The 13,383-nt window shown below is 39.2% G+C and overlaps 1 protein-coding gene across 1 annotated transcript in view; it reads right to left on the bottom strand.

Moving 5' to 3' along the window:
• MICAL3 (microtubule associated monooxygenase, calponin and LIM domain containing 3) overlaps positions 1-13,383 on the bottom strand; it is a 114,523-nt gene that overhangs the window by 61,248 nt on the left and 39,892 nt on the right. The window contains 2 exon segments of the mRNA XM_009332877.1: positions 9,715-9,802; positions 10,949-11,037. Coding sequence (XP_009331152.1) covers positions 9,715-9,802; positions 10,949-11,037 — 177 coding nt within the window.

Below are 13,383 nucleotides of genomic sequence, written 5' to 3'. Positions count from 1 at the left end.
ATTCTTGTATATAGCTATATAGCTAGGTATATTCAAAATCTGCCCCAGTTCCAAAAATAAAGCTTCCAAAAGGCACATTACTGATTAAAGATAACTTACGCATCAGTTCTGATGTTTTAAATCACTGAGTTACCCGAGCCTGAAAGTATTTGAAACATCTCTTGGGTAAAAAAGTCCTATTTTTAAACACTTCTACCCGCAAGCCATCAGATAAACGTCTGTAACAGCAGAAAGGACAGTTATGAAATTTTCCTAAAAAAGAAAACACAGCCTTCTGGGATGACAGCAAACATGAGAAATGTCAGACTAAACATACATTTTTGAGAGAAGATGTAAGCAACTAAACAGAGCACAGAAGTGCCACCTCATCCTTAAAGAGCATCTGCCCAGTTTTGTTTGGAAAGCCCAAGCTAAGCTCTGCATCGCCAGGATCAGCTCAGCAACCACTACTCTACCTTCCTCCACATAAATACACTTCACAGAAGCAGGAGAACAGGTTCATTGTTGACTCTGGTGTATCTCTTCCTTCCCTTCAGATTATTTCTATTTGTTTTGTTGTTTGGGGTTTTTTTGGTTGGTTTTCTCCCCTTGTTTCTCCTTGTATTTTAAGATATATTGCCAACTGCATACCTTAATGTATTATGCTGCTGATCACAAGCAGGTGGTAAAACTATCACTGGCTTGTTTTAATTGGTGTAGAGGTGAACAGACATTTATTAATTCATTTTATTATTTTAAAAGTACCTTACACTTTCTCATCGCTGTTATAGAACATTAGAGGAAAAGATCTGTATGAAAGAGTTACTCTGCTTTCTACCGTACCAGATGAAGTATAATACGTCTAGAGTTTAAAACAACTTGTACGCAGCAGGCATTCTACACTACCCTAGCAATGTGTGTTGCAAAGGAGATGGTCTATGCCAACATGCCTCTTGGAAAAACTGCTACCAAAATATATCTGATGAAACAACCGGTTTTGGGATGCATGGTGGAAAACATCTTAGTACTCCCAAAAGCTCAAATCTTAGAATGAAGTTTCCAAACCCCTGTAAAAGATAATTCAGTCCATCTTCAGTGGAAGTCATCTGTTTTTTGAGGAAACAAAACATTCACATTGCCCACTGACATTTGTGCATTTGTGAATGGCTCAGTACCTCAAAGTTTTAAAGTGATATACACATGTAATTATGATACCTTGTTTCTAAAAATTGTCTTTAATATATTACTATTTATATAGTGAATTTTAGTCCTTCAATTTCAGTTCTGGGATAAATAGTTGGATGTCAGTTAGCAGCCACATAAGATTTTCTGTGGATAATTTCTTTCTGAGGATGTTAAGTGAGGACGTTAACTGCAAAAAAGTACGATACCTCATCTTCTATAAGATGAAGACAATATTTAATCTATTTACCAAGTTCTACAAGTCCTAAATAATGTTAGAGACCCTCAGAAGTGACAGATGCATCAGAAGGACAAATCTGTGTAATTCAACATCCCAGGATAGCATATTCAGAAAAATCAATGTGTTCTCTTTACAGAACTACAGGCAAAGAAGCACGTACACTCAGCAAGAACATGGCCTGGCCCAAATCGTCTACTTTTCTTCCTCATTTTCAGGTCATTTTATTTGCACAACAAAGGTTAAAAAGAACAGTATTTGACATAGTATGTTACTTGGGGCTTTATTTAAAGAATAAAGTTTCCTCTAGGGTAAATCATTTTAAGGTAAGTATCTTCGGTTGGAATGGGAGTGAGGAGGAAGGATGGCAGTGAAGGGAAGAATGCTTGAAAAGGGTTGTTTTGTTTCACAAACAGAACTAGAATGTCTTTAACAAAAAGTGACTTTTGAGTGTCAGGGCCATGGAAGGAGCTCCCTGGCAGCACCCCTCTCCCATCCAGTGGTGCAGGATACAGAGCTCAACTCTTCCCGTAGGCATACGTAAGAGAACACCAGGAGCCATGAGACTAGAGAAGAACCACAGGCACAGAAACAAAAACCGTGAGGCATCTGTGTAGACTTCAAGGAGAATGAGGTGAGAGCACCTGGGAGTTCTCCCATCACACAAATACTTGGTTTCTCCAAGTTTTAGCTGAAAACAATGTCTCCTATACTGGTACAGCAAGGAAGTCTGATTTCACCTCTGATGGGGATAAGATCACGAAATGCACCTCCCTTCATCCTTTTTTTTCTTTTTGTGATTCATGAAGCAAACATTTGATTTCTGAAGAGCATATATGTAGCGGCAAAGTTAACAGCTTTCCTGATACGGAACAGTGGAGGCTGTTCTAGCGGTGCATCAAAATGACATTTCTAGTTCAGGCACCAGAACATCAAGTTTTACACTGAACGCTGATGGCTCCTTCTCAGAACTGAAGGCCCATTTTAGCCTCAAAATCAGAACTACTGATTACAGTAAAAAAAAATAAAAGGCAATTTCAAAGGCATAAAGTGATTACTTTCCTCCGAAGAAGGAACTCTTATGTATAACCGAACTGGTTTACGGTTGCGGTTCTGTGAGCTACCATTTAAACAAACTACTCTGGCCAAATAAACCCAAAGGAGAAGACATATCATTCACAATTAGACTCTCCAAAGTCATCTGCTATTACAAGTTTTCAGTTGCCAATGGTGCAGTAGGAAGCATGAGAAGCAGGCAAGAAAAGACACAGAATGAGTCCCTAATGTAGACTACTCCAATATTATCTTTTAGAACAGGAAAATGCAGCTCAAAACTATGATTCAGCTCCATCTGTTCGTCATGGTGAGAACATTACAGAATAGTCTCTTAATGGTCTTAAGGAAGGGAGGTCATCTCCTCATGTGCCATTCTCCTGAGAGAAAACAACTGTCCAGTTAGAACATAAGACACAGGATTTGGCTACAAGGCTCCATATTGACTCATTTTCTGCCTTTCCATCACACTGAAACATCCCATCATCACAGCTGCCACTATACCAACAAGAGGAACCAAATCCTGCCAAGACGCTTACCTGTCACACCACATGCAAAGGCTATGCCTCCCTCTTCCCAATCGCTGACTTGTACTCGCCCGTGTTCCTCCTTTTCCCTCACACGTGGGTATCACTGCCTTGCTTAGAGTGTGACAAAGACCTTTGGCCTGCAGCAAGGCACACAAAACCACCTTCCAAATCAACCAAAATCAGTGAAGCCACAACACTGACAGCGCATCTATCCAAAGCCAGCTTTGCCAAAGCAGTAGAATATTTAGTATGGGGGGTCCTTAGCAGGTTTTCTACAGCAATATATCATGCTGTCTGTGCAGTGTACGCCCTGCACTCTGAGCAAACCACAACACAACAGCAAAATTTAAAAAAAAAAACCCATAATACAAAAGAAGCTTGAAAAATAGTACTTTACAGTGACAGACAGCACATGCCATGGAGCTCCCCAAAATGTCTTTTGCATCTGAGCTTGCCAGATCTATTCATTCCACTCTCCCCCAACTCTGTATCCCCCACAGCATTCCTCACCTGGAACCAGTAGAGGGAGAAGGGGGATGACAAAGAAAAACTCAGAAACCTGAAGTTTGTTTGGAATTTATTCCCTTGAACATTTCACACAGTTGAACAAATAATGTCTTGATTTCACAGCAACAGGAAAACCATGTGTTACATAATTCAGAGACACACACCCAAAACAAAAACAGGTTAAAAACAACTGCATAAATCAAAATCTTCAGAGACTACACAATGGAGACATGAAGCCTTTCTGAGCACTAATCGTCTCACTTGAACATTATCTGTCACCAAGCTTGTTTTATGCATACTCCCTCCTTTTCTCTGAGGGAAACAAATCTCAAAATGGTCATTTCTCAGATTCCACTTTTCAAAAAAAACAAACATCTTAATTCTGCAATTTAAAAAAATCCAACTCCTTCACACAAACTTGATACTATTTTTCTAAGACACAAAAACATTCAATGAAGCTCTTAAAGTGCCCAGAAAAATTCATATCACCCTTCAGAATATACACATACAAACAATAAACAAATATTCCAGTGGCACAAGTCTACAGGTCTGAAAACTAGAGAGAAAGGTGGAATCGGGAGCCCAGTTACTCCCAAGAAAAAGTGTTCTTAGCAGGATCCAGCCATGAGCACAAACTCAATACATTGCTATTTTGTATATCCTTCCTCAGTCCCCAAAACTTTTTTCAGGATTTTGCAGTGAAAGTTTGTCAGGTCAGCTGTATCTCCACTCTTTAGAACAAATAACCTTTCCATCATGCCTTTGCCTTTCCAAATTTTCTGGGCTCCAAATGGCTGGTCCTTTAGCATTCTCCTTTCCTTTGCGCCAAAGCCGCCCAAATCCTGATAAGAACACTGACAAGGAACATGATGGACTGGGAACAGTCAAGCACTCACCCTAACAGAGATTCCTGGCTTGCTATTAAGCGATGATTCACTGGGCACTGAACCTTGGTCCTAAATGGACAACCCACACACTCTCCTCAGCTTCCAAAAATACAGGGTCTGGTTCTTAAGTTTTTATTTTAAGTGTGCCCACAGAGAGAAATAAATCTTTCATCAGATCTCTTTGGAGTTATATGAAACCCCATAAAAGGGTTCAGTGCCATGTCCTGCAAAACACACCACCACGGCTTCTCCAAACAGAACAGACAACATTCAAGGCACAGTAGTAGAGGAATTATCTTTCCTCCTGATTTGGTGGTGCATCCTGAAATATGGATGTACTGGGGAGGGGGGGGGGGGGTCACAGAGGGCGGGATACGGATGGGTTTGTAAACACACTGTTCAGTAGTTTAAAATGAAGGCACCACAAACAGAACACCATGTCACAGAATAAGTTTACTGCTATCTTCTGTAATTTAATGTTTAAAACAGACCAAACTAAAACAAGAACAAAAACCAAACGTGAGTAATAATGAAAAGAAGTGACCAAGTGGAGGATTTCATGAAGATATGTTTGTTCACACAAGCAAACAGTATTGCTTTGAGCAGAATCATTTTCACAAGTAAGGCATGTTCAATGTATACAGAACCATAAAGAGGCAATGTTTATGAACAGGAAGCTTATTTATATACAGAAATATATATAAAATGTATATAAATAATTTTATATTTATTAGACAAAGAAGTAGAATTGTGTGCAAATAATATTGGATGCATTCATAAAGATTCGTTAAAATTGTACAGACAGTTAAGATCCTTTTGAAAATGTGGCTTAGATAATTTACTTTAAAGGGCATGCCATTTAGAGGAAGGAGCCACCCTTCTCTACCCTCTCCAAGTCAGCAAAAGAACTTCCTCATGTAAAGTCCAGCTTCGCTTGCTATATACAACAGATTACTAGTTTAAGAGTCTGCTGTGAAAGGCTTTGCTCAGAACATTGCTTCCTGAAAACACTTAAGGCACATCCATAGGAGGATTTTTAACTTTTCATGTTGCATACCTATATCGTATACATGATATACTTTTGTGATTTTAAAGCAGGAGACCTAGTGCCTCTACTTCGTATTGCATTTTCAGTTTTGCATACTATGGCTTATATTTGGCTTCTTAAATCTTTCACAGGTCAAGTAACTACTGCAAAGATCTCATGAATTGCCTTTTATTGCTGTACATTTTGAAGTATGAGTTTCCCTAGCAGGTCTTTCCTTTATGAACTCCCTATTGCCGATAGGGACAGAAACATATTGCTGTGAGAACACAAGCCTGAAAGGGGAAACATCTTACAACAAAACATCACCAGCTAAAGTCACCCCAAGCAGCATTATCGTAACGCTGATAAGGGTAATGACTGTTCCAAGTCCATCTGTCAAAAAAGAGCTGAAAGTTCAGAAATATGTTCTTACAGACCTTTAGAACAAACAGAAAACCAGCATTTGCATTAAAAGCACATTAAAACCATATAAAGTACTGTAAATAATATTCAAAAAAATTCAAGACACAGCAGTTACAGATTATCAAAGAGAGAGACAGTTGAAAAGCAAAGTATTTTTTTTTCTCTTGGCAATAGCAGCAATTTTGGCACAAAGGCAAATGCAGAAGATAGAGAAAAACAGGCAGACAGGGTACAGAAAAAGGTTACGGAATATCCAACAAGCGGTCACCAGGACCAAAATCACAGTAACAGCTTTCCCCGACTTCCCTTCCCCGCAGAGAATGGCATCCATCACTCAAAAGCTTGTTGCCACTTCCCAAACTGAAGGGTTGATCTATATTGCAAGAGCCAGTTTGACCATAACCTCCCTGGGAACATTCCTTGTTACCACCACATAAGATGCCACGCAGGCTCTCTGGCAAACCAGGCAAAACCTTCACAAAGAGGGTGATTGTAGTTGACTGCTAAAAAAACCCCTCAACTTGCTCATCACAGATTGTGCCCTGCAACTATCATCATTACAACACGAGGGACACGCAAAATACATCAAATGCCAGCTAAGACTGCAGCCACCCAGTGAGGGACTGACATCTTTAGGAAAGTTAATACATGCCAATCAGGTTAGTAACACATCACAAGTGCTTGTTGTGACAAATCTTACCTGAGCTGACCAAACCTTCTGAATGTTATTTTGTGGTTGAATACATTTTAAGCATTAATCTAGCTAAAAAAGAAGAGGCCAGATTTGGTGGCATACCAAAAGAGGCAGTGAGTGTAGGGGGACAACCCATGCAGTTTACATTCATTTGGGATTCCATGGCAACTAAAAAGCAGGCCTTGCACAAGTCACCATAAAGCTCACTGAACAAGCACTTTGCTAACTCAGGGCTGAATTTAACTCTGATGTATAAAATTTAAGAACAGCGGGCTTTTTATCTTGTATATTCTTTAATTGATGTTTCTGCTGTACACCTTCCTTTTGCCTTCTAAGCTATCTTTACAACTCCATCAAATATCAAACCTGCGCATTTTACCCTTTTTTTTTTACTTAATCATTTTAGAGGCAACTTACACTCCACATCAAGATCTACCTCACTAGTGAGGATTGGCTCAGACCTCAGGGTCTGAAATGGCTATTGCCAAATTTCATTTGGTGGCACATGCCTTAAGGGAGGTCAAACATTTTCAGATCTATGACCTGTATTAGACGAGTCTACCAGATGGGTGAAGTGGAAGCCTTGGAAACAGAGCTCTGCCTCTATCTCCATTTCAGACAGGTTTTTGCTCAAGGTATTTTGTCTGCTCTACAGTGAAAGCAGAATGTGTATAGTCTCTTAAACAGACAACTTAATAAATTGCAAGAAAGCATATACACAGATAGTTCAAAGTCAGGAGTTATACTGAGATGTAATCTTATAGACTTTTTTGATTATTCAGGAATAATATCCTATTATTCCACCGTATTATCAAGCTTGGTAATTCAAAAGAGTTTGGGTTTTTTTTTCAAACCATATGTAACTGTAAACACATCACAGGTTTCTTGACCTACCTACCCAGCAAGAACAGGAGCTAAAGATAGGTACCTACAGGACATGACTGTTATGCTAACAGAGAACTGACCTGCCTTTAATGACACTGTGGCTTGCTTTTAAAGTACATTGCATTCAGCCTCCTCCCGCTTCTTAACCATTGTTAAGCCAGTAGTTTTAAGATACACTTAGAACCTACTTCACAAATAAATAAGAATCTCAGCCACTAATGGCATTTTTCTACCAGAAAGGGGGACAAGAGAAGAGGCACTGCTCACTCTTCTACCATTAAATGTACTTCTGTCATGCACACACAAGAATGCACTGCAATACGCTGCCTTAAAGATGACCTAGCTTCACCCAGCTAAGCTGAGTATGTTCTAATGTACTTTGGGCACTGCAAGAGGCAAAGATTTGAAAGGTCCAAAAGCTTTAAAAATGATGCTACAGTTATATGCTGCTTTAGAAAAGCAGAAAGCAAACAGAAGGAGCCCTAGATTTCAAGTTTTGCCATTTGATAAATGGTGTCTGTTCTGTTTTACTCCTCTGGAAATACTACAGTTCTACAGGATTGTGCCACCACTACATAAGGATAGATGGAAACATCTGATTTATAGCTGAATTATATCTGATTTATAGAAGTTTATAGCAAACCATGGCCTATTGATTGCTCTACTTAGTGTTCACTTAGGTGCTATTTACTGAATGCTTATTTATAAAAGTGAGTAATTAAATTCGATCAGTTGGAAGGACTAAATCAGAGGAAGGAGACTTTCTGCCAGCAATTGCTTTAATAAACTAATTGATATATATAGCTAAACTCTCCTTCTTCCACTTCTCATCACCAATAGCTTCACTCCATAAACCACCTTATTCTCACATCAGATGCCCTATGCTCCAAGAAATTTTTTTCCATTAATCTTAAAGAATATGCTCCAGCTTAAAAAAAAAAATCTTTTAGAGAAAGCAATTTTAAGTCTATCCAGTTGCACAAAAAAATGCTGTAGTTATCCCATCTGTCCACAGCATTTTGCAAATGTTATTCTTCCATACCTTTTCCCTTTCCTCCATTTTGCCATATGGAAATTCCACACAAACAGAACAGGAAACCGTGAAAGTAACTACACTTCAAGAATCAACTGCACACAATAAGAATAAATTTCTGTTGGACTGCATTCAGTTACAATCTTAGAAACACTTGTAAGAATAATACATAAAGTCAAACAAAAGCATGATTTTTATTTGCCTGCATGTTGTTAAGGTCTTTTCACAACTAGCACTGCAAAAACTTCCTTTTCTCAAAGCGTTGCTCTAAGTATGTTGCCTCTCTAAAAGCAGCTGATTTAGTTTATCCATAGTGTTCTGGAACAACTACTAGGAATCAAATCTCTTCCTTTTTCTGACATCACTAAATGAGCACTTAGGGGCTGGGCAAACGAGCATTTGTAGCACAGACACTTCTCCCATGTTAGAAGGAATTAGAATTTCAAGTTAAAAGGCAAAACTACTTCACAGTAAGACACACACATTCACCACCCCATTCCCAAAGCCATGGCTAGGAGCAGCACAGATTCTGGCAGTGAGGGAAGAGCACCATGACCTGCCAGCACCACGAAATTCAAGGGGTTTAAGGAATCCGACCATCCCATTAACTGTCAGAGACACCCAGAATTCCAAAGGAGACACAATCCAGAGATAATGGGATCTTTCCCATTCAAGTACCAGATTAATGAAGAGAAGCTTGGGAGAACAAGAAACCACACCCAGAATTCAGGCAAACACAGAAATCCAGTCTGAGAGTTATTCCAGTGAACTTTTAACTTCCCTAACACTGACCTGCATACATTACAGACCAGGGCTCTTTATTTGGGCCCACTCAGGGGAGACCCTCAACTGAGCATCTGTGTTTTCCTGTAATTCTTTTAGATAATGTCCTTGAAAGGACCCAGAACATCTAGGCCCCAAAGCCACAGTGCAAAATAATATATTGAGACTTTCACGTAACGCGCGAAATTCACACAGCACCCCAAAATCACACCAATTACATAGGTCATAAAGCTGGGTCACATTAATTCTTACTGGTCAGCAGGCTGCCCACAGAATTCCCCTAGGATCTGCACAAGAACTTCTGACTGGACATAGAGAAAGGGAACCCCAAAAGCCACCAGCTGACACATGAAAAAGGAGTCCAAAGGGTTCTGGGCTACCTGGTGCCCAATCGAGGAAACTGTGCTTTGCAGGCGCTGGCTTGCCACCCTAACTCTGTCAAAGAGGCCGAGAGAGTACTGCACCACCCTGCTAAACAAGGAAGCAGAGCTACCTGGGGCCCTCTCTGCTGAGGTGGAGATGGTATTTGCCCGTCCACTTCCATCACTTGCCATGGTGTCCTGCAGAGGTCCTTTGGTGTCCTGTAAGAATGTGGGGGAAATTAAATTCGTATTAAAATCGAAAATGCCTCAGAAGTACTCTTTTTTTCATGTGAGGCTATATGTACTGAACACATTGAACTAGAAAGACATCCCTCTCGCAATTAAGATACCCCTTAGTCATCACATAAGGCAAGGTCTGAATCAAGTATGTTCATTCTCAATCTATGGGCTTTATTAAAGCTCTGAAAAACAAGCCAGATATCCAAGAAAATCAGAGCAGTAAGATCCCTAAAGTCTGCTCATCTGGGAAATAAAACAAGTACCATTTTTTAGTCTTTATTTTTGGCAGGAAGTATGGCACAAATATTGGAATGGATCCCTTATCCTTCCAAAAAGAAGGAGTACAGCTTCAGCTTGTACTAATAAAACCTGAGAAACAGGCAGAAAGACAAGAACCACGACTACCACGAAGGAAGATATAATTTAAGGGGGAAGGACAGTTTGTTGCATGCAAGCTTAACAGAACTTGTTAAGAGACTAGCATGTAGTTTGCTCAGAGTATGCAAAAATACTGAAAAAGGGGTTGAGGAGACAAATTAAGGGCCTTGGATTGTAATGGCAAAAGCTGGGAGACTTTTCTGTATTACACAGTGCGTCTTGATCCTATATTTAAAGCACAAATGCTTCCATTACGATAGTATAGGAAAAGGGATGTCCTTTCTTTTCACATAGGTTCCCATTAACACACAGAAAACCTTCAGAAATGAAGGCAGGTCTTCACAGCCTATGCAAGTGGGGTAGAACTTCATGTTTCAAAGGAAATGCAAATAATTTGTTTCATCTTAAGAAAAACCATGGAGAAACAAAGTAAAACCGAAACTGGTAACATAATTCCTCTAGTCTCTGCATGGACTGAACAAGTACTCCAGCTGACAAGAAAATAAATCAAAATCCTGTTCTGAATAGAACAGTACATTATTTTATAATAAGAACCATGAAAAGAGAAATGGTAATTAAAGGAACTGCTTTTAAATAAAATTTATAGAACTGCAAGCTCCCATGACGTAAAAAAGCGATGCACTCTGAATTTTTCTACTTTCTGAAAAAAACCCAGCGTATTTACTTTTTCAATGTTAAGAATCAAAACCTATTAACACGACATGTTAGATGAAAATAATGAGTTACCTTTCCTGACAGAGGACCCACTGCTGGCCTCTTCCTTTGAGCATAACCAGAGAGTCGGTAACAGTAGTGAGGCTTACAGTAGAATTTACCTGCAGATAAAACACGAATGACGATCAACAATGAGAACACAGCAGTTTAGCACAATATAAACATCCCTCTCGCTGCAACTTAATTTCTGCTGCCATTCCCGTTGTTCCCTCCAGTTTCTTCACTATACATGGCGGCAAACACTATCTGAAGTTTTAACTCCAGCCCTCCTCTCTCCCCCTCCTAGCCAGCCTCCTTTCCATTGGGTGCCTGATAGCCATTTAGCTTAAAATCCTATCAAACACCAAAGCAAAGCTGTGAGGCTTGTGTGGTATCACATGCTAACAATGCGGCAGTGTGTGAGGAACAAAGAAATCATCACATGAAAAGCTGGCAGAAGCACTTTTGGAAAAAGCAAGAATGAATACAACCAGCAGAGGAAAGTGGGAGAGGACAGTGTTAACTCCCAAAGAACCGTCTCTAAAAATGCACAGTGGCTACTTGTGGAAAGGACAATCAACCAATGATTCATTTTCACAACTAAGACCTTTTGTGATACTACTGGTTTAGTAACACCCCAGAAGTCTAGACAGGTTTTCACCGGTATCTGAACACTGTCAGGAAGGCAAAGGGGCACTAGTAATACCATAATACAAATAATAATAATAAATAATAATAATAATAATGGCAGCAAATAGATGGCACATAATTATCTTCCAGTGTACCTTTGTCAGTGTATCCTGCTTGGTATATGCAGCCCATAGCATCCCCTACTGCTGTCTTATTCCTACAACTTTGCTAATGCATTTCAAACCTATATACTGACCTTTGCCCCTTCCTCTAGTTTCTCTGGGCTGGTGTTTGCACAATGCTTTGTTTTATGATGGAAAAGTGACAAATGCTATCTTTCAAGAAGTCTCTGCTTAAATAAACATTTCTTAACATCTACCCTTTCCAAAAACCGTTCTTTCAAATTGTCTGAAAAGAACAACAGAAAAGCTCTTGCATAAAAATTCTCAGACTTTGAAGTCTAAAACCAGATACTGACTGCAGAACGCTGTAGAATGCTCATCAGTCCAAACAGCTAGATGAATAGCAACAATGGGTGTATATCTTTGTTATTTTTTCTCTCAAAGAAAACCCAGAATGAAACATAAGCTAAATTTTCACAATTATTAGATTAAATAGGATACTACATACTTCTGTTTGGCCAGATCTGCTTCATATACGTACACAACTGTTAGGCATGTAATATCATTTCAGAATCAATGCTATAAGTGTGCTGAAACTCTGAGCTTTGTGTTTGCTTCATTGAGAACTATCTGGCCATAACTGCATACATAACCTTGCTGGCAGAGGGAATCACTAAATCTGGTGGCAAAAACTGCTTCAGCCCATACAGCTGACAGAGGAGCTCAGTCTGTTATTGCTAAACATATAGTCAGATATTCAGTCATTTGTGAATGCCCAAAACAACAGCAGTGCCCAAAAAAGGCTTTTTCCCAACTTTGACTACTGATGATGTTACTTTTACATGTTGATTTCAAAATTATTATTGGCCCCTTTAAACTCGCATGCCAAGTCTGCTGACCTTCCGGGCCAAGTAATAATGGGTTTTCTATTCCTTACTGGGAGACGGGTTTGATGATTCTAAGTTTCCTCAACTCTTCGTGACTAAGCAAGTCCATTATTTAAAGTGATTATATAATGCATCATCAAGACATAATTTTGGTTCTTTTTGCCCCTTAAGCCTAGATGGTATTTCCATGGCCATTATTCAACCCAGTATATGCAAAAAGACTCTTCCTAGCTACACGCAGTAGATAACCTATCAATTTTATAACATTTCAATCCACAATAGAGTATTCTGGAGTTTCTTCCTGTGGCATATCAGTTTATAATTTTTACTTCATCTTTGCCTCAACAAGTGAGGAAAACTATCGGTACTAACACTTTTTTCCCTGTTATTTTGGTTTCTACACCATCATGTCTGGAGTAGAATCCTTTCCACCTAACCTCTCACTAGTTTTACATCATTTTGCACATATTTTCCTGTTGAGATAGGAGTAAAGATAAATGTCAGCTGTGGAAGAAAATAAAGGCATACCTGCTGATATAAATAAAGGTTTATCTGAGATACTTTCTCCTATTTCTTCTTCAGAAAACATGAGATTTCTGTCAATCACTGCTCAAGCAAAGAATGCAACACACTGCTATTCTTAGAAGGAGATTACTTTTCACAAGTAATGTGTGATTTCAAATTATTACTTTCAATATGCACACTTTGTTGATAAATTGAGTTTCATCTGCTGCCACATTGTCTGCTTGTTCAGATTTGTTAGGTATATCTGAAGCTTCCCTTAATTCTTAGCGTGCTAGATTCTGTTAACTGAGTCATCAGCAAGTTT

Source organism: Pygoscelis adeliae, unplaced genomic scaffold (genome assembly GCF_000699105.1).
Source record: "Pygoscelis adeliae isolate BGI_AS28 unplaced genomic scaffold, ASM69910v1 Scaffold38, whole genome shotgun sequence".
NCBI lineage: Eukaryota > Metazoa > Chordata > Aves > Sphenisciformes > Spheniscidae > Pygoscelis > Pygoscelis adeliae.
Note: the sequence above shows the minus strand (reverse complement) of the source record. Positions and strands in the feature narration are given on the sequence as shown.